The 22,328-nt window shown below is 41.8% G+C and overlaps 1 protein-coding gene across 3 annotated transcripts in view; it reads left to right on the forward strand.

Annotated features, from left to right (window-relative positions):
* Window positions 1-22,328, forward strand: part of braf (B-Raf proto-oncogene, serine/threonine kinase) — a 124,417-nt gene that overhangs the window by 55,072 nt on the left and 47,017 nt on the right. For 2 of the 3 annotated variants that reach the window (XM_072268046.1, XM_072268048.1), the window contains 6 exons: window positions 1,106-1,225; window positions 8,273-8,432; window positions 9,712-9,751; window positions 12,250-12,369; window positions 18,524-18,660; window positions 19,592-19,709. In XM_072268046.1, the coding sequence (XP_072124147.1) occupies window positions 1,106-1,225; window positions 8,273-8,432; window positions 9,712-9,751; window positions 12,250-12,369; window positions 18,524-18,660; window positions 19,592-19,709 (695 nt within the window). The remainder of the gene's footprint in view (window positions 1-1,105; window positions 1,226-8,272; window positions 8,433-9,711; window positions 9,752-12,249; window positions 12,370-18,523; window positions 18,661-19,591; window positions 19,710-22,328) is intronic. The other variant, XM_072268047.1, reaches the window with a different exon arrangement.

The following is a 22,328-nucleotide window of genomic DNA, read 5'->3' on the forward strand; positions in this document are numbered from 1 at the left end:
TGCCTCTCATTATCTTGTACATCTCTATCTGGTCACCTCTCATCCTGTGTCTCTCCAAGGAGAAAAAGCCACGTTTGCTCAACCTATTCTCATAAGGCATTCTCCCCAATCCAGGCAACATTCTTGTAAATCTCCTCTGCACCCTTTCTGGTCCTCCACACTGCCAAGACTCTTACCATTAGTGCTATATTCTGCCATCATATTTGACCTACCAAAGTGAAACACCTCACACTTAACTGGGTTGAACTCCTCTGCCACTTTTCAGCCCAGTTTTGCATCCTATCAATGTTCCGCTGAAACCTCTGACAACCGTCCACACTAACCACAACACCCCCAACCTTTGTGTCATCAGCAAATTTACTAAGCCATCCTTCCACTTCCTCATCCAGGTCTTTTATAAAAATCATAAAGATTAGGGGTCCCAGAATAGATCCCTGACGCACACCACCGGTCACCAACCTCCATGCAGAATAGGACCCATCTACAACCACTCTTTACCTTCTGTGGGCAAGCCAATTCTGGGTCCACAAAGCAATGTCTCCTTGGATCCCATGGCTCCTTACTTTCTCAATAAGCCTTACATGGGGTACCTTATCAAATGCTGTGCTGAAATTCATGTACACTACATCTACTGCTCTACCTTCATCAATCTGTTTAGTCATATCCTCAAAAAAATTCAATTAGGCTCATAAGGCCCAACCTGCCTTGGACAAATCCTGCCTCTCAGGATCTTCTTCATCAGCTTATTAACCACTGAAGTAAGACTCACTTAATTTATATTTATTGTGTTTATTGTTATTATTTTTATTACGTTCTTTCTCTTTTGTGTTTTTTTGTGCTGCATCGAATGCGGCATAACAATTATTTTGTTCTCCTTACACTTTTGTACAGGAAATGACATTGAAAACATCTTGTTTTTGTTAGCTGTTGTACATCAAAGGTACTTAATTGGCACAAGGTACAATATTAAGTGAAGATTTCCTAGTTTTTCAGCAGAGTCCTTTGGGTTTGTTAACCAAAAATAATTGAAGCAATATCGCTGAGATCTATGGATTTTTTTGTTGCATTCCTTCATTTATTCTGCCTTTTTCCAATTTCTCTCCAGTTTGCTAATTCTTTCACGAATCTATGAGAACCATCCGATTCCCCAAGAAGATGTATCATCCATAGGAACACCAACTGGCTCAGGGATGTATCCGTCAGTTCCATCCTCTGAATCCACAGGGTAAGTTGTTCTCAGGGCACTTGCTCACCTCCAGTTGCTCTCTGGTGTACCCTCCATCCCCCACCCCTCCCCAGACTGTGCCTCGTCCTTTTCCTTTCTGGGTTTTGCAGCCGTTCAGTTGTGTATCATTCAGGACTCGTAGAGTGGCTCTCCCCTGTGCATCATGCCATGAGTGGCATAGCAGATAGTACTGCTACACTATCTGCTATATGGCCTCACCTACGTCAGTGAGACCTGACGCAGATTGGGTGACTGTTTCATTGAGCATCTTCACGCTGTCTGCTGCAAAAGGTAGGATTTCCCAATGGCCACCCATTTCAATTTGACGTCACATTCCTATACCAACATGTCTGTCCATGCCCTCCACATTGAGATTGCACTCTGGTTGGAGGAGCAACACCTCATATTCAATACGGTTGCCTTCAACCCAATGGCAGGAACATTGATTTCTCTAACTACCAGTAATGCTTTCTCTCCATCTTTTCCCCCCACCCAGTTCTCTTTTTCTATTCCCCATTCTAGTTACCCTCTCAGCCTTTCTCTTTTCCTCCCCCACAACCATGACCTGCCCATCACCTCCCTCTGGTTCCCCTCCTTCCCTTCATTCCAAGGTCCACTGTTCTTATTCAATTCCTTCTTCACCCTTTTGCTTCCATCTGTCACCATAAGATATAGGAGCAGAATTAGGTATTTGGCACATCACATTTGCTCCACCATTTAATTATGGCTGATTTATTATCCCTCTCAGCCTCATTCTCCTGCCTTCTCCCCGTAACCTTTGGCACCATGATTAACGAAGAACCTATCAATCTCCACTTTAAATATCTGAAATGATGTTGTGTGCACTGCTGCCTCAGAGCTCTAGTGACCTGAGGTCAATCTTAACCTCTGGTGTCACCTGTAGGGAGTCTCCATGTTCTGCCTGGGACAGCATGGGTTCATCCAGTTTCTTCCCACATCCCAAAGTCATCAATTGGCTGGTGTAAATTACTGCTAAGTATTGGTGGTTGACAGGAACATTGAAATTGTAGCAGAGAGATTCAGTTGTATGGACACAATGGAGAATGAGATGAATAGGATTGCCCCAAATGGCATTTTCCTCTGTTGTAATAACTATATAAAATCTGTGATTGCCATTGCTGTTTGAAATAAGTGACTCAGTGTATCGTCCTGAAGATGTTACCACTGCTGTCTGCCTACTGCCTCTCACAGAGGTAAGTGGTTGACTGAAGACGAAAGCTTTAAACTGCAGGAAGATATTGTCTTGTCAGTTGGTCAGAAAAATAACAAATAAAATTCAGCCAAATGGTACCAAGTAATTTGAGAGGACAAAGAGAGTTGGAGTGTCTGTCCACAGATCATTAATGGTTACAGGACAGGTAGATGAGGTTAAAAAAGGCATGTGGGATGCATGCTTAGAGAGATCTCGAATACAAAAATAGGGAGATATTTCTAGAACTGTGTACAGCACCAGTTAGACCACAGCTCGAGCACTGCGTTAGGGCCCCATTGGCACTGACATTGGGTCCACAGAAAGTTTACGAGGATGATCCTGGAAATGAGAAGGTTAATGAATGAGGAGGTGGCTGTCAGTCTGTACTTGGTGGAGTTCAGAAGAATGAGCGGTGATCTCATTGAAATCTACCGAATATCGGAAGACCTAGATAGAGTGGTCATGGAGAGGATGTTGCTAAAAGTGGAATAGTTTACGACTAGAGGTTACAGTCTCAGAATAAAAGGACGTCTATTTAGAACAGAGATGAAGAGGAATTTCTTTAGTAATAGTATGGTGGAACTTATTGCCAGAGACAGCTGTGTAGGTCAAGTCATTGGGTATATTTGAGGTGGAGGTTAATAAATTCTTGATTAGGAAGGGTGTTAAAGGTTACTGGAAGAAGGCAGGAGAATGGGGTTGAGAGGGAAAATAAATCAGACACGATCAAATAGGCCGAATGACATAATTCTGCTCCTTTTTCTTGTAGATTTATGGTCTTATGCACACATTTCTGGTCACTGTGGAAAGATGTTGTGCTGGACAGGATAGAGAGGTGATTTATGAGGACATTTTCAATACTTGAAAACTCCAACGGTGATCAAGAAGTCAGATAGGCTGGAAGTGTTTTCTTCAGACAGTGGTGGCTGAGTGGAGACGTAATTGAATTGTCACGCAGTTATGAGAGAGCTGGACAAATGAGAAGGCTTAATGTCATAAAGGGCTCAAAATCCATGGCCAATTAAAGAAATTATAAAAGAATTAGAGAGGAGATAAAGAAAATACTTAGACCCAGATAGTGATCATTGTCTGGACTCTGCTGGAAAGGATGGTGTTGACATAAACTCTTATCAATTTTAACAATACTCAGAGTATTACATAATGTAAGGCATCGTCCACTGGATAGCATTATCATTTCATCAGGTAAAGATTCGTAAGGTTTGTAGGCCAAGTAGGGAATGGTGGGGGATTAGTTTGGGGAGCTTTTTCTCCTTCAGTATGAAAGCCTTTGTATTCTAATTGTTTGATGAGATCCGTGACATTGAAGATCTGACAAAAGGAAATGAGCATAGATTCTCCCTTAACTATTCACTGGATTCAGTACAATTTTTAACCTGTGGATGCATCAGAGTTGACATCACTGAGATTTATTCTCAGAGACATGGAAGGAGGGCCTCCCAAGGGAGGTTTTGTGGTGAAGTCCCCTAATAGGGGTGGGTGGTGGTGGGGTGTTCGGGGGAGCAGGAGGGAAGAGAGTGAGGCCCCATAAAGGGGAGGTTAGGAGATTAGTGAGGGGATAGTGAAGAACTAAAGTGGGAGTTCAGACAAAGCAGAGCGAGAGAACATGTAGAATTGAGTGTAGAGGGAGAGAGAAACTAGTGAGGAAATGCTGGGGAGCCTAAAAGAGGTGGCTGCAGGGATGGCTAATGCAATACAAGTCTATAAATTCTCTAGATGCTAGATGAATCCCAATTAATTAGATAGTAAATGTTACATCACTGCTCAGTAAAAAGGCCGGTTGGGAGAAGAACACTGCCAGCTAGCATGCAGTTTGTGACCAGGTAAACACTGGAAATCGATATTGAGGAAATATTTAGAAAATACTTTTTCTCATTCGTGCTCTGCTTTTTTGAGCCAATGTGGATCTTTAAAGTGGAAATTGTCTTTTTCAAAGCACGATGTAACCTAGAATAGAACAAGCAAGCCAACTGGTTCGCCTCGCATCAGTGGTGGGAAAGTTACTGGAGACAATTCTGAGGCAGGATCTATCTTCATTTGGAAAAGCAATGATTGATTAGGAATCAAAAGCATGGTTTTGTGTGTGGTAATTATCTCTCATGAATTTCAGGTTTTAGAAGAGATGACTAGATAGCTTGATGAGGGCAGGGCAGTTAAAGATGACGTGGACTCTTTAAGACATTTGACAAGGTCCCGCATGAGAATCCAAATCTGGTTATAATCAGTCTTATATAATGTGAAACTTGTTGTTTTGCAGCTGCAGTACAGTGTAAAGACATAAAATGAATATAAATTACAAAATAAATTGTGCAAAAGTAAAAGAATAATTAAGTATTGTTCATGGACCACTCAGAAACCTAATGGCAAAGTGGAAGGAGTCATTCTTAAAACACTGAGCATTTTTCAGGCACCTGTACCTCCTCCCTGATGGTAGTAACAAGAAGAGGGCATGTCTGGGACGGTGAGCGTCCTTTATGATGTATACTGCCTTCTTGAGGTACCACCTCTTAAAGATGTCCTCGATGGTGGGGAGGCTTGTCCCTGTGATGGAGCTGGCTGAGTCTTCAACCCTCTACAGCTTCTTGTGATTCTGTACATTGGAGCCTCTGTACAAGGCTGTGATGCTAGCAGTCAGAATGCTCTCTACCATACATCTGTAGAAATTTGCAAGAGTCTTTGATGACATACCAAATCTCTTCAAACCCTTGCCTTTGTGATTGTATCAATGTGTTGGATGCAGCACAGATATTCCAAGATGTTGATGCCTAAGAATTTGAAGCCATTTATTATTTCCACCACTGATTTCCTCCCTCCACTCCCCCCTCCCCACCACTAGCACCCCCTACAGAGGACTGGTGTGTGTCTCCTGACTCCCCTTTCCTGAAGTTAACAATCAGTTCTTTGAGCTTGCTGAAATTGAGTACGAGTTTGTTGTTACAACACCACTCAACCGGCAGATCTATCTTGCTTCATTATGACTCCGTGTTGCAATCTGAAATTTTACTAGCAATGGTGGTGTTATCTGTGAATTAGTAGATGGTAGGCTGGTTTGGAAGGTTAGATCACATAGAATCCCGGGTGAGCTGACCAATTGGATACAAAACCGACTTGGTTTGAGGAATCAGAAGGCGATAATGGAGGGTTGTTTTTGGGTTCCTGTGACCAGTGATATGCCGCAGGAATTAGTGCTTGGTTCACTGTTGTTCGTCAGTTATATTAACATTTTGGATAAAAATGTAATTGGCATTGTTTGTAAGTAAGACACTAAAACTGGTGATATAGTGGACAACAAAGAGGTTATCTAATGATCAGTGGAGAAAGTAGGCCAAGAAATGGCAGATGCAATTTAACTTTTTCAAATACAAAGTGTTAAATTTTGAGAAACTAAACCAGAGCTGGAGTTCTCAATAAATGGCAAGGCCCTGAAGGTTGTTGTAGAACAGAGAGAACAGAGAAACATTGTTTCCAGAAAGTAGTGACATGGGTAGATGGTAATAAAGAAAGCGTTTGGCACTCCTCACGGAACAAACTGCCAGAGGAAGTGTGAGAAATGGGTACATTTATTGTGTTTAAAAGAGGTTTGGACAGGTACATGGGAAGGAAGTGTTTAAAGGGTTATGGATCAAATGCAGACAAATGGGACTAGCTTTGGGAGGCAGCTTGGTTGGCATGGATGAGTTGGGTTGAAGGGCTTGACTCTGTGCTGTGTAACTTTATGACACTAAGGCAAATCAACTAGAGCCAATAAAAGCGTATTTAGGTTTTCAAAATGCATTCGATAAGATATTGAAATTAATAGCTTACGGAGTTGAGAGTAATATATAGTATTGGATCAAAGATTGGCTCAGATACAGAAAGATTATTGATAAATGGGTCATTTCATATGAACAGGCTGTGTGTTGTGTACCATATGAATCGATGCTAGGGACTTAGCTATTTGAAATCTATGACCTACTTTCTTTTTGTATGTTTTGTAAGCTTTATTATCATGAGTGGCAAAGATGGTGGAGAGGAGGAAGAAAGACCTGAAGTGATCATGAGAGATGAGACTGAAGGGTTGAAACAGAGGTTGAAGTGGGGCAAGGGAGCAAGTGTGTTTGGAAACATTTACAAACCCCATTTCCAGAAAAGTTGGGATATTTTCCAAAATGCAATAAAAACAAAAATCTGTGATATGTTAATTCACGTGAACCTTTATTTAACTGACAAAAGTACAAAGAAAAGATTTTCAATAGTTTTACTGAGCAACTTAATTGTATTTTGTAAATATACACAAATTTAGAATTTGATGGCTGCAACACACTCAACAAAAGCTGGGACAGAGTTAAAATAAGATTGAAAAGTTCACAGAAAAGTCATGCTACTGTGACAATTATAGCTACCTGGGCTCGGGAGTACTTTGGAAAACCATTGTCACTCAACACAGTCCGTCACTGCATCCAGAAATGCAACTTGAAACTGTATTACGCAAGGAGGAAGCCATACATCAACTCTATGCAGAAACGCCAGCGAGTTCTCTGGGCCGGAGCTCATCTCAGATGGACCGAAAGACTGTGGAACTGTGTGCTGTGGTCAGATGAGTCCACATTTCAGCTAGTTTTCTGAAGAAACGGGCTTCGAGTTCTCCATGCCGAAGATGAAAATGACCATCCAGATTGTTATCAGCGAAAGGTGCAAAAGCCAGCATCTGTGATGGTATGGAGGTGCATCAGTGCCCACGGCATTAGTGAGTTGCATGTATGTGAAGGTACCATTGACTCTGAGGCGTATATTAGGATTTTAGAGAGACGTATGTTGCCATCAAGACGACGTCTCTTCCTGGGACGTCCATGCTTATTTCAGCAGGACAATGCCAGACCACATTTTGCACGGGCTACAACAGCGTGGCTTTGTAGACACAGAGTGCGTATGCTTGACTGGCCTGCTGCCAGTCCAGATCTATCTCCTATTGAAAATGTATGCCTCATCATGAAGAGGAGAATCAGACAACGGAGACCACGGACTGTTGAGCAGCTGAAGTCTTATATCAAGCAAGAATTGACAAAATTTCCAGTTGCAAATCTACTACAATTAGTATCCTCAGTTCCAAAATGATTACAAAGTGTTATTAGAAGGAAAGGTGATGTAACACAATGGTAAACATGCCTCTGACCCAACTTTTGTTGAGTGTGTTGCAGCCATCAAATTCTAAATTTGTATATGTTTACAAAATACAATTAAGTTGGTCAGTAAAACTATTGAAAATCTTTTCTTTGTACTCTTGTCAGTTAAATAAACGTTCACGTGAATTAACATATCACAGATTTTTGTTTTTATTGCATTTTGGAAAATATCCCAACTTTTCTGGAAATGGGGTTTGTACTACCAGCAATGCCAGACAAGGAACTAACTTGGAAGCAATGCGCGTAGCACTTTGATAATTAAATCATTTGCCATGTGTACTGTGCTAGTCCCAGGATTAATTTCTGCTCTCGCCTTGTTAGGTACATTGTAATGGCCACTTTCCATGGCTGAATTCTATTTGCGTCCAGAATAACGGCTTTGTTGAAATGTTAAAAGGAGCTGTTGCTTGTGGTACTGTACTCCAGTTTGGTTTAGGAGGTCCTATAACTTTACTTTTATTTAATTCTTTAGTCTTTATAATTGTTGAATGTTATTTTTTTGTTGTGTGTTGTGTCAACACACCCCAGCAAATTCCTAATACATGTTAATGTATGTGGTGAATAAAGCTAATTCTTGACAAAAAGCAAGAAGACAATTGGAAACCTGACATGCTGTTGAAGGTATGAATGGAATAGATGTTTTTGTATTTACAGGTCTCTTTCTCATCCCGCCACTTCCCCAACGAAATCAATTCCAATCCCGCAGCCCTTCAGATCTGGGGAGGAAGATCAACGGAATCAGTTTGGACAAAGGGACCGCTCATCCTCTGCTCCAAATGTACATCTCAACACAATCGAACAGGTCAATATTGATGTAAGTATCTCTCTCATCAGCTTGATGGTTGCTATTAAATCTTCAATGAGGTAAACATTCTGCAGTGTTGACCATACTCAGTGGTATTATTCTTCATTAGGCCACAAGAAATGCTAGAACCCATAATTGAGACATGCCAGCACAGTACTGTTGGAAGTAATCAAATCACAAATGAGAAAATCTGCAGATGCTATAAATTCGAGCAACACACACAAAATGCTAGAGGAACTCAGCTGGCCAGGCAGCAGCTATGGAAAAAGAAGTACAGTTGACGTTTCAGGCCGAAACCTTTTGGCAGAGACTGTATTTTTTTTCCTATAGATGCTGCCTGACCTGTTGAGTTCCTCCAGCATTTTGTGTGTGTTGTACTATTGAGATGCTGTTTTTTTCAGAAAGTTGCATTTGCACTTTGAGGTAGCCTGTGAAGGTCTCAAGGCTACTTTTAAAGAACAAGAGAGCTTTCTCTCTTTGTTCAGGCTAATACTTATTCCTCAGGCAGTGCTCCAAAACAATTGGCCAGATAGCTTATTTTCTGCTGCTGTTGTAAGTTGGCAGCCATATATGCTGCTGTTCAAAAGTGTGTCACTGAGTGTGAAGACTTACGAGACCTCTCTTTACGATACCTGATTAGTATATGGAGAAATACTGATTAATCATGCACTACCTAATGTCATTGTATCATGCATGTTTCTTGCACTATTCATTTGGGAGGTCTTACTCCAGTGAAAACCTGTTGAGCCAGAACTCTTTCACCCACCATTCCCGGAGCCTTTGTCTTCTTGGTGGTCTTAGCAGTTATTATCTTAATCAAATCATTTTACACCAGGAAGCCAAGGCAGTGAAAATAGTCAGACATTTCACCTGCTGGGAGCATAATAGTAAGCTGATGTTGGTCCTTGAACCTTAAATGTTTTTTCAGGATGATAGCCAAGTCCCGCAAACCTGCCAAAATGCCTGATGCATTTGTCAGAGGTCATCTAAATTGGTACAGATGTTGGAGTCTAAAACATTTCTGATTTCCATAGCTCATTTATTCTAAATCTTGCAGCTTATCCGTCTTTCGAACAGAGTTGTACATGCTTTATGTAAAAACTCTTTTGGGATGGAGGTGCTGATAATAGTTAACCATGCTTTCCCTGCAGTTCTCTTCATCCTGGCCCTCTGATGAATCCCCACTTGTGACAGAAAAGCATCTTTTTCATTGATCCCAACTGCAGCCAGTTCTTTGTAGTGCAAGTCAGTGTGATTGGATGGCTAATATTTGATCCTTGCCTTCTAGGGTCTGATCCGAGACCAAGATCTACAGCGCAGTGATGGAGGTAAGAGCATGTTGTGTGATGATTTGATTTGCAAAAGGTTTACAAGTTCCATGAAGGGAGTTTTTTTTAAGTGAGATTGATGTTTTCTGGTTCTGTTGTATGTTTTTTCTTTCTTTCCCGGTTTCTTTCTCTTTGTCTCCCAGTAAGTTACCTTATCTGTTTTTTGCATGAATTTTGTGTTTCTCAAAATGCCCAACTTCTAGACAGTGGAAAGTAAGGAAATAGTCTGGGCAAAGTTGACAGTTTATGCTGTGCAATGCTATATTAGGGCATAAGTCAGAATGATTTGGAATAAATAGTTATAGGTGACCCACTGTCTGATCTTTGCTTGTGTATTAAGTTTTAGACTGGATTCCCTGTCCTTCCTAGAATGGTAGATTCAGTATGAAATAGATGGAGGCTACCTATCTGCTCTTTCCCTGTAGCCCTACAAAAAGCTTCTCCTCAAGTACTCAATCAATTCCCTTCTTGAAGTTGCAGCTGACTGTCCATGCATGCAGTGTTCTGGCTTACAGGCAATTCTTGTATTTAAGAAATATCTTCCCTTGCACAGCCCTGATTCTTTACTGTGCCTTTTGTAGTCCCAAGTCAATAGAGTGCTTAGTTTTGAGTCACTGAATAACTGTTAGCTTTCCCATAATAAAAAAAATGCAATTCTAGAACTTCTGGGATTCTTTCGATTTTTCTTTTTTTTTATCTCCCTACTTGCCAACCTCATTCCCAGAAGCTGATTCATTGCTGGCAGGTGACTTACCCTTGTGCTTTTTCCTAAGCGAGAATCTGGGTAGGTCAGTAAACTGTACCTCTGCTGCAAAGCAACGTATTTCACATCTGTCAGTGGTGGTGATTCTGAACAATTTGATCAGACAGGGCATCACATCTGAACCTGGACCTGTCTTATTGATAGCTTCCACATTCACATTGTAGATATTGAAGAATAGGACCCTGATTTGACTTCAAAAGTAAACCCTTCCTAACACAATCACAGAGCCTCTGTGTTATGATCAGTGAGGTTAGCATGGAAGAGTGATTGAATCAATAAGCTTGCCTGTAGTTGTGGCTCATTAAGCTTTCAGGCTGTTTGGAATAATTTCAAGTGTGTCTCCCTTATAAGATTGTCAGATTCTGTTGTGTGTTGTGGACCTCAGGGTTACAGCTAATGGCTTGATCTGTTAAGGTTGTGCACCTTAGTTCCCACCAGTTTCCTGGTGCCCTGCTCCAGCACAACCCGAGGAGCATGCAGGTGTACATGCAGCCATTGCTGTAGTGAGCAGCTGAGAAGTCACTGGGGCTGCTGGGCAACAACAGGGTGTGAGGGGATCTAACACTTACTACTTTTGATATTGCAGTGCTGTTAGTGGCACAACTGACTGCCGCTATCATTCAAACACCCCATTTTGGAAAGTTGCTATTTGTAACTACAGTATGTTATTGCTTCTTTACATCATAGGGGAAGACCGCTTGATGATCTTACCCTCAGACACCGTAACATCTTAAAGGGCTGTTTTCAAATACCTGCTACTTAATAGGAGATAATTACCTTTTCAGAGTAGCTGGATATTCTCACCACTACTGTGTTTTTTTTTCCAGTGAGTACATCTATCTGAGCCCACCTATGGTAGATTGGATTCTATGTTTTATATTGGCTCAGTTGGGCTACATTTGTTAGCTCATATAGTTTGGGAGGGTCCCCTGAAAATTAGCAACCACAGTGTGAGGTGACATTCTCCATGTTGCTTTCAGTGCAGGAGTGGGTGTCAAGGCAATTTTTTATGAATTGTAATGTGATCAACCTCAATTGTCCATTTTTATGTTATTTAGCACCTTTGAAATTCACAAGAATTGCGAATAAATTAAAAATACAGTGGATTCCGGTTAATTAGGACACATTGGGACCAGTACATTTTTGCCCAAGTAAGCAGCTGCCCCAATTAGCTGAAGTTTCATGGAAATAGTTAAAAGAAAAAAAAGGCAAACTACAACTTAACTGAGTAACAAAGGGAATCCTAGCTATTTTCTCGATTTAGTTTTTTTTTCCCCCTTTGAGTTGTCCTAAATAAACGTTCACCCCCAATTGACTGGAAACCACTGTAATTCTACTGTTATTTTTAGGGGAAATGAAGCAAAACATTAAGAGCTGTACCCTAATCCCATTTTAAACACTGTGCTCTTTTATAACAAAGTATATTGTGCACTAAACTGACAGGTACCTCCATGATATGAGGTGTAATTGGGTTGCAAAGCTGTGTTGTATGTTCCCCTGAAGATTTATGGATAAGGGTTTGGCGAGTGGGGATTAAAAGCGACTGTGTGTATACGTAAGGACTCTAGTCTCTGCTCTTTCACCAGAAAGAAATATTGATGGACATGCACTGTACGAAACAAGGGAAGATCTCCCAGATGAAATCCTACAGTTTTTTTTTCTCCAGTAGGAAGGAACCCTGTTTGTAGGGTTTGTTTTCCTGTTCCTTTACTCCTTTTCTTTTCTCTTCCCACAGCCCCCTTGACGCAGCCGGTCAGGTGCCTCAGGAAGTACCGCTCCCGGACTCCCAGCCCTTTGTTGCAATCTTACCCCAATGACATTGTCTTTGATTTTGAGCCTGGTCCCGTATTCAGAGGTACTTGGGCACCTCTCCTCACATACCAACCTCTGCACGTTCCCCCCCAGACATATTTACATCACACCACACCGGTTCTCTCACCACTGCTTCTTCACCTGAGATTCACGACCACTCCACGGATCCAGGAACTTTGGAGCAGGTAGTTTGATCAGAAGCAGTATCAGGCTGAAGCCTGCAAGTAGGGGCTTCTCCGCAGTGAAATCAGCTGCAAGTGTCATCCTTTGGGAACAGCAGATGGACACCCCAATGAATAGGCAAACATTTGCATCAGTGGCTAGAACTATAGGAATTGCATGTTTCTAATATGGTTATGTGAGTATACAAGGGAATGTTCCAGCAGCTAGAAGACTGTAGTTTGATGTCCATGTAGCTTGGATTCAAGGGCCACAAACGTATGGCAAAATTAAACAAGAAATGTCAGCAGTGGTCTAAGAGTTCCATTCTTACCTGGACCTGCTGCAAGTTAGTTTACGGTTATTTGCCCTTGCATTAGATTAAGGGACTGACTGCAGAAAACAGGCACAAAGCCGGAGGATGTAGATGGGACGCAATGGTGAGAAACAGTTACTGTGCCTTGTGTAGTTGCTTAGCACTCATATATGCCTTTATAATTCACATGGCCTATGGCATATGTACTTAATATGGCCTACAACTTACTACTTTAAGTTCTTAACCTTAAGTAGTGTTAAGATGCTAATAAGGATTTGAGATTGCTGCTGTAAATATCAAACAATGATAACCCAACACTAACAAAGTTATGAAAATTACATGGTGGAGGAAGGGAAACATATGAAACCCTTTTTAACATGATTGTATCAATATGTTATTGAGTGCGGTAAAACGACTGTGTAATAGGAGATAATAGGTATTTCAGACGTGGTTAATCCAATTAGAAAAATTTGAACAATACATGTTAAGAAATTTATTCTTTTGTGTCTGATCTATGAATTCCATTATTGCTCAGTTGTATTTGTTAAACCTGATGTAGACAGGTTGTTCAATGTATTGAAAGACGAATTCAACATATGGATCAACAAACAAATCTCCTCATAAAACTGTAGGTAGAAAGGGAGTAATGTTTTCCTCATCATTGAACCTAGAACAGTTGTGTTTTGCCACGCAAGTGATCTATGGATCTTCTGAAGCCAAATACAGTGGATGCTAGAAATCTGAAATAAAAATAGAAAATGCTGGACAAATCTTGGTTTAGGTACACCATGAGAGGGGCACAGATGGTTCAGATTAGCCACAAGAGATTCTGCAGGTATGCGGAAATCTTGAGCAACACGCACAAATTGCTGAAGGAACTCAGCAAGTCAAGCAGCATCTATGGAAGGGGAAAATCATGAATACAAGAGATTCTGCAGGTGGCCTTCTGGTCTGTCCTGCACCCTTGCATTTTACGGCTCTTCCATTCCTCTGTCTGTACCCTTACTCTCAAACTGCTGTCATTATGTAGACCATGTCCATCATTGAACCAACAAAAGACAGTGTCCTCCCCATCTACCCCTCACCAGCTGCCTTCCCTAACCCACCGACCAGATGATCTAGTATGTAGCTTATCTCCAGGGCAACCCTGCTGTCACCAATCAGTTTTCTCTTTGTCCTATTCACACACCTTCACCCAACTCCCTGCAGCCTGAAACTACCTTGTTTTATCTGCTTGCCACCTCTGACCAAGGTCTTTGTCTGCAACAATAACTCCATTTCTCTTTCCAAACATCTGGACTTGACCAGCTGAGTGTTTCCAGTATTTTCTGTTTTCATTTCTTTTCAAAGTAAACTGCATTTGGATAATGTCATCATTGTCAGCCTGGTACAGAATATGCTACTGTTTAACTTAAGCACAGAGGATGTAGGGCCAGGTTTGAAAGAGCCAGGTCTCTGGAATACAGTGAACACAGTTAAACGTTAATTAGCTGGTTAAGTTTCTTCCTCTTTGCCTGCTCAGTACCATTCAGAATTGAAAGGCAAGATTTCATGCTCTTATTCATCCCTCTAGTTCTGACAGTGAGTCAGGCTGGCGAAAGAAGAATTCTGAGTCAGAATCCGATTACCAAGACAACAGTGGATCACTTGATTTAAAAATCTCTCATCACACAAGGTATACCGAGCTATACCTCCAAGAGTTACAATTACATTCTCTCATTGGCCAATCACTTCTAGGAAATTCCAAAAACTAGCCATATTATATAAAAAAAATTGTAACTATTTGTGAAGACGTACAACACAGAAAGCAGGCTCTTTGGCCTACCAGGTCTATGATGACCCTCAAGAACCCATCAATACTAATCTCATTGCCCTTGACCTGTAGTCTTGGACATCCCTACATTGGGAAATGGCTAGCAGAAGTATATTGTAGTGTCTCTAATGCCCAAGGTGCTTCCCAGGATGGACCTAGACAAAAATGTGACCCAAACCAAACAGTTAACCAAATGATTTGTTACGACATAAAGTTTTAAGAAATGTCTTAAAGGTGAAAAAAGAGGTAGAGAGGGACAAGGGAGAAATTTCCAGAATTGTGATCTTGAAAGTTGAAGGAATAGCCACCAGTTACAGGCTCGAGGAATAGGATATAAACACAAGATAGAGAAAAATGGAGCTCTTGAGGTTTGTAACACTGAAGGAGGTTGCGGAGGTGGGAAATAGGTAATGGAAGCATTGAGCAAGAGTTGAGGAATTTCAGTTTGCAAGTTGGGATCTAGGAACCAATGAAGTGAGTGAGTACAGGGGCAAGAAGTGAATGTGGCCATCCAGCATTAGGTGTGAGTGGCAGTTTTGGGTGACCTTTTCTTTATGAGGTGCTGCCAGGTGGGCACTGGAATACGTGTATCTGGAGGTGATGGCGTCATGGGTGAGTGTATCAGGAGAAATTGATATGAAGTAGGTCTGTTGGTGTAACAACTCAAGGATCTGAGCTCTCTTGGGTGAGTAGAGAAGATTCACAAACAACATCCTAACTTGTCAGAAAATGGTATAATAACTTACCACAATAGTCAGAGTTTCACCAAGCTCCAACTAATCCCTGCATCCCAGAAGGTTAATTCAACACTAATTTGAATCCACCTTTTCCTCACTAAACCTTCAATAATCCCTCCACTCACAACAGTTCAATCTTCACTTAGTATTTGCCCATACACTTCCCCCAACTGCTCACCTTGTTGCATCAGCACCTTTTCTTAGATACTTTTAACAGTATAGGAGACCATTCTGTCAGTCTAGCCTATGCTGGTTCCCAAGGGAGCAATTCTCATTCTCATTGTTACTATCAGGAAAGGGATACAGAAGCCTGAAGGCATACACTCAATGATTCAGGAATAGCTTCTTCCACTCTGCCATCCAATTTCAAAATGGACTTTGAACCCATTAACACTTCTTTTCTGTTTGCATCATTTCCAATGACAAATTAACCAACTAACCAGTGCGTCTTTGGACTGTGGGAGGAAATGAGCACCCAGGGGAAACCCACGTTGCCACGGAGAGAATGTACAATCTCCTTACAAACTGCGTCATTATTGAATTCCGAACCACAATGCTCCGAGCTGTACTAGAGTACTGCTATGCTACCATGGCACCCTGAAGTAAATGTAGTTACCAGAGACTCTTCATGCTGGAGATGTACAGTATCTCCTGCTGGAATATCTTATTCCTATTGGATGCATATATCAAGTGCTTTGATTTTGGATTTAGCCAAGGAGACTTGATTGGAGAATAGACTGGCTGGGCCAAATGGCCATTTTAAAAGCGGCACATCTTTAAGGATGTTGACTGGTTTGAGGTTCCAACTTCAAGTCAAAGACAGAATGGAGCTACACTTTCAGAGTACCTTGTGCCCTACCAAAATTCCTTCCAATCCAGATTTGTACTTTGAAGTGAAGTCCCTTGTGACCCTTGGGGACATTTTCCTTCAGTAGCAAGTTAAGCCCCAGCTTACTGTATACAGAGGAAAGCAGAAGAGGGACCAGAGAAAGAGAGCACCCTGTATGAGCAAGGAGGCGTAGGATGGGTTGTTGTTATGGGCTGGTATTCAGGGTGGTGTGGGTGAGGGCTGGTGAAAAGGATCACATCTGGCTTTCTTGAGGCCCATGAACAAAATACTGCTTCTGGTCAGCACCTGGTTTCCCTGTCAAACACATTCCTGCACTGTTTTATAATTTAGAGTCACTCCTTAAGTTTAAAGAAAGAGACTGTATACCTTCACTCTGGGTTATCTACCTTCTCATTATACACCCTATAATACCTTTTTTGGCAAAACAAATTCTTCAATTTATTAATTAGAAATTATTTTGAAGAACTATCTTAAGTAAGCAGAATTCAGAAAAAGACTTGCATTGATATCTTGATGTACAACCCAACCCAGAAATAAAAGGTCTATAGTTTCTGTCAAGTGCTATTCTTACATTCTGTACTTTATGCTTTTGGGGGTTGGGAAGAAATATTCTTTCCATAAAACTTCCTTCCTTCTCCATCCCTTCCCAAAATTACTTTTTGCCTCCATCCTTTCCCTCTTTAATGTATTCATTAAAGAGCAAGTTGTTAGTAGAATCTCTGAGAATGGGGTATTTTTAAGAAGAAACAGAAGTAGCATTATTTGTGCTTTTAACTCTTCACAAATTTGCTTATTTTAATGAATATAGATGAAGATAATGAATGTATGTCTGGAAGATTAATGAATAACCATTGTGTAGTTCTCTAGACAGGTGGACATTTGGTTCAGATCCACATGCATGTATACTTACTGGGACACAGCGCCCAAGGTGGTTACTCTGTTGTGATTGCAGTTCTGAGTTTTGATTCTTGTTTTTGTGGTACATTTCCTGTGTTTGTACCTTGTAGGAATACAATTCAGTTGTGTTAATTGTCTTTGGGATGCTGTTCCATGGGACAAGTGCCTGTTGTTTAGTAATGGTTCCACAGGACCTTTTGACAGGCTATACTCTGCGAATGTCAGCAGTTTTTGGGCTACAGTTCCCCAATGCCTGATTTCAGTGGACTACTATGCAGTTCACCAGTGCTGACTGTCAGTGGGCTATGGTTTCCCAGTATTTGCTGTCGGCTGTCAGTTGGTTACAGTTTCCCAGGTGCTGGCTGTCAGTTGGGCTACAGTTCCCTGGGTGCTGGCCATTGGTTGGGCCAAAGCTCCCCTTGGTGCTGGCCGTCAGGTGGGCCACAGTTCCTCTGGGTGCTGGTCATTGTTTGGGCCACAGATCCCTAGGGTGCTAGCCATTGGTTGGGCCACAGTTCCTTAGGGTGCTGGCCGTCAGTTGGGCCACAGTTCCTCTGGGTGCTGGCCATTGGTTGGGCCATAGTTCCCTAGGGTGCTGGCCATTGGTTGGGCCACAATTCGGCTGCTGGCTGTCAGTTGGGCCATAGTTCCCCCGGGTGCCGGCCAACAGTGTGCTGTAGTGAAAGGGTTGCTGATATTAGAAAGATGAAAATGTGTAATCTCCAGGCTTGTGTTTTTTTTTTGGTGTGGGGAGCTGAGACCCTATCAACCAAACTGTAGGAATGGTGTGGCACCCATGCTGGTACCTCCAGAGCTGTGTGTGCTGTTTTAGCTAGATACTTGGAGAAATATAGCACACCACAGCTTATGTAGAGCCTCCATATTGCAGTCCTGTTTACCAGTTGTGTGAAGATACTCTTTGCCCAAGCGCTCTAAGAATTAATCTCAAAATCTGTTGTGGCTGATTTATCATTCCTTTAAAGGTGCCTTGTTCATTTCTGAAGCCAACAGACTTCTAGGCTAGTTGAATATGAACACTGGTACAAAATGCCCACTGCTCAGTACCAGTTGGATTTGGTGCTAATTTTGTTGCTGCATAGCTAGCTCTCTGCAATGGTAACAAAAAAAAAACCTGGTTGATAGCTATAACTTCACGCTTCACTCTTTCTCTTTCTCTTCTCCACCTTAATTCACAGATTTGGCATTAGTTATGTGCATGGTCACCCCTTTGTTTGGGAGCCACCTTGGCTTGCAAGGTCATTCACTAGTGTCGTACCCTGCATGGGCTGTCAAACTTGTAGCTTAGCTCATTTCCTTGTAAGGATCACCAATTGCTGTGGTATTAATTGCTTTCTTTCTTACTTGTTGATTCCTCTGCATCTGTTCCCTTCACAACTTCTATTTTAAAACAAATATTGTAAACAGGATCCACATCAGGGCTTTCTGCCACCCCTCCTGCTTCGCTACCTGGATCCCTGACCAGTGTCAAAGCATTGCAGAAGTCTCCTGGTACACAGCCTCGCGAGAGGAAGTCGTCATCATCTGAAGACCGGAATAAAATGGTAAGATCATACTGTGTGGTACAAGAGTGGTGAGAGACTGAGATCTGTATTTGGCGAATGACATGGAGCTAGGGTCAAATCAGCGCTGAAGGCATGTAAGCTTTCCTGATCCAGAAATGGTGATCTCTGCCAGAATTCAAACTTTTGGCCATCCTATGCACTTTACTTTTAAGTGACCACCCTCTTAACTTGCAATCATGTCCCTTCATTTGAAACACTTCCATTAGTGGAAAAATCTCAATGTCTACCGCTTAGAATTTTGTATGTTTCAATAAGATCACCCCTTATTCTTCTAAACTCTACAAAGGAGACAGATTTAGCCTTTTTTAGCTATTTGTGATAGAGCAACCCTTTTGTCCAGGAAGGAGCCCAGCGAATCCTTCTAAGCTTCCTCCAGTACTAGTGGACCCTTTCTTAAATGGGTACACGAACACTGGGGGGGGGAGGGGGGGCTCATGAATATATCCAATGCTCCAGCTTCCAGAGCTCCTTCATTGCTGTAGTTTCTGATCTCAATGTAACAAAATGGTAATCCAACCACCTTTTCAGCATAACATCTGGGTGTTCAGTCGTCCATTATCCAGATTTTGTCTAGACACCTGTCCTGCTACCTCTTGATGCATGGAAAATCAAGGTTCCTCACTGTTTGTCACAAGAAGATGCTTAGTTTGAATGGGGTTGGATGGTGAGGGGATGTCATTCATTATACAGATTTTGGGCACAAGCTCTATACCTGGAAAAACTGCAGGAACAGCCTGCTTCCCCGTGTGTTATGGTGTTCTGAGAGTGGTTTCAGTGCACGCTGGTAGAGGAAAGCTTCATGTGTGTGGCATGGTTGTGAGAAGGAAGTTGGTGTGAGCGGCATGTAGAGTATGATTATAGTCAATACTCACTTTGAGCACTTGTATTTATAATGTCCTGTTCTTTGTAGAAAACTATAGGCCGAAGGGACTCCAGTGACGACTGGGAGATATCAAATGGACAGATCACACAGGGCCAAAGGATAGGATCAGGCTCGTTTGGAACAGTATATAAAGGAAAATGGCATGGTATGGAGTATGGAATGTGGAATAATAAAGATGTTGTTACTGCCTTTTTGAAGAAAATCAATGCCTCAAGTTAATAGATCAGAACATCTCAGTGATCCAAAGCACTTGATGTTCCAGTACTGAGGTGTTTTAGGAATTACTGGTCCTTTGAGTTCCTCCTGTCACCTCTTGAAGACCCATCTATCATGCATAACATGCATAGGTTGTGCAGATGGGTGTTCTGTGCTCATTACTAATTAGTTGATATGTTAAAATGAGGGAGCATATTTTGAGCGAGATGCTATCCTGTGCAAAAGTGAAGGCAGAGGGAATATATCAAAATAATGTTTTTTTTTGCCATATTCATATGGCTCATGCTGAACGATATATCAGCAGGTTTAGAATTTAGAGTTTGTGGAAAAAGCCTTAGAGCCAAATACATGGATAATTCTATAAAAAATATGCTTCGTATATTGACAATTCTTATCTTTGAATCTTGCTTTGTGAGACTGTGTAGTTGGGTTGACAATGTGAGTGTGCCAATTGTTTGGAAAACCTCGCATTGCAGAACATTTCATAATGTGCAAGTGCTGTTATGCAAAATTCAATTGACTTAAGTCCTTGATGATAATTTCATCGGGAGAGAAGGAGATTGGTGAGTGTGATAGATATTCAACTGAGAAATTTTTTCTTTGTGAATATGGTACAGCACCAACCGAGGCAGGATTTATGAACATTTGGAGAGGCATAATATGATTAGGAATAGTCAGCATAATATAATATGATTAGGAATCATCAGCATGACTTGTGTCAAAGGCAGGTTGTGCCTTACGAGCCTGATTGAATTTTTTGAGGATGTGACTAAACACATTGATGAAAGTAGAGCAGTAGATGTAGTGCATATGGATTTCAGCAAGGCATTTGATAAGGTACCCCATGCAAGGCTTATTGAGAAAGTAAGGAGGCATGGGTTCCTAGGGGACATTGCTTTGTGGATCCAGAACTGGCTTGCCCACAGAAGGCAAAGAGTGGTTGTAGATGGGTCATATTCTGCATGGAGGTTGGTGACCAGTGGTGTGCCTCAGGGATCTGTTCTGGGACCCTACTCTTCGTGATTTTTATAAGTGACCTGGATGAGGAAGTGGAGGGATGGGTTAGTAAATATGCTGATGACACAAGGTTGGGGGTGTTGTGGATAGTGTGGAGGGTTGTCAGAGGCTACAGTGGGACATTGATAGGATGCAAAACTGGGCTGAGAAGCGGCAGATGGAGTTCAACCCAGATAAGTGTGAGGTGGTTCATTTTGGTAAGTCAAATATGATGGCAGAATATAGTATTAATGGTAAGACTCTTGGCAGTGTGGAGGATCAGAGGGATCTTGGGGACCGAGTCCATAGGACACTCAAAGCTGCTGCGCAGACTGACTCTGTGGTTAAGAAGGCATACAGTGCGTTGGCCTTCGTCAATCATGGAATTGAGTTTAAGAGCCGAGAGGTAATGTTGCAGCTATATAGGACGCTGGTCAGACCCCACTGGGAGTACTGTGCTCAGTTCTGGTCACCTCACTACAGGAAGGATGTGGAAACCATAGAAAGAATGCAGAGGAGATTTACAAGGATGTTGCCTGGATTGGGGAGCATGCCTTATGAGAATAGGTTGAGTGAACTTGGCCTTTTCTCCTTGGAGCAATGAGTGAACTTGGCCTTTTCTCCTTGGAGCAATGGAGGATGAGAGGTGACCTGATAGAGGTGTACAAGATAATGAGAGGCATTGATCATGTGGATAGTCAGAGGCTTTTTCCTGGAGCTGAAGTGGCTAGCACGAGAGGGCATAGTTTTAAGGTGTGTGGAAGTAGGTACAGAGGAGATGTCAGATGTTTTTTTTAAATGCAGTGAGTGGTGAGTACGTGGAATGGGTTGCTGCTGACTGTGGTGGAGGAAGATACAATAGGGTCTTTTAAGAGACTCCTGGATAGGTACATGGAGCTTAGAAAAATAGAGGGCTATGAGTAATATAAAAGATGTAATATTAAAAGATATTACAGTACAATGCACTACAATAGTTAGAAAGAAACATAGAAACATAGAAAAACCTACAGCACAATACAGGCCCTCCGACCCTAGGTAATTTCTAAGGTAAGGACATGTTTGGCACAGCTTTGTGGGCTGGAGGGCCTGTATTGTGCTGTAGGTTTTTCTATGTTTCTATGTTTCTTTCTAACTATTGTAGTGCATTGTATTGTAATATCTTTTAAAATTCATTGGAATATGTGGCTACACACATCAAAGTTGCTGGTGAACGCAGCAGGCCAAGCAGCATCTGTAGGAAGAGGTGCAGTCGACGTTTCAGGCCGAGACCCTTCATCAGGACTAACTGCACCTCTTCTTACAGATGCTGCCTGGCCTGCTGCGTTCACCAGCAACTTTGATGTGTGTTGCTTGAATTTCCAGCATCTGCAGAGTTCCTGTTGTTTGGAATATGTGGCTGTAGTTTTGCCTTCAGTCAGCTGGCATTCTTTTTCTACTAACTTCAGAATGTGTAGCTACAACCTTGTCTCTCGTCAGATAAGCTAGTGTAAAGATTAGCTTTATTTGTCACGTACGTCAAAATTTACAGTGAAATGTGTCGTTTGTGTCAAAT

The sequence above is a fragment of the Mobula birostris genome, chromosome 9 (assembly GCF_030028105.1).
Source record: "Mobula birostris isolate sMobBir1 chromosome 9, sMobBir1.hap1, whole genome shotgun sequence".
Lineage (NCBI taxonomy): Eukaryota > Metazoa > Chordata > Chondrichthyes > Myliobatiformes > Myliobatidae > Mobula > Mobula birostris.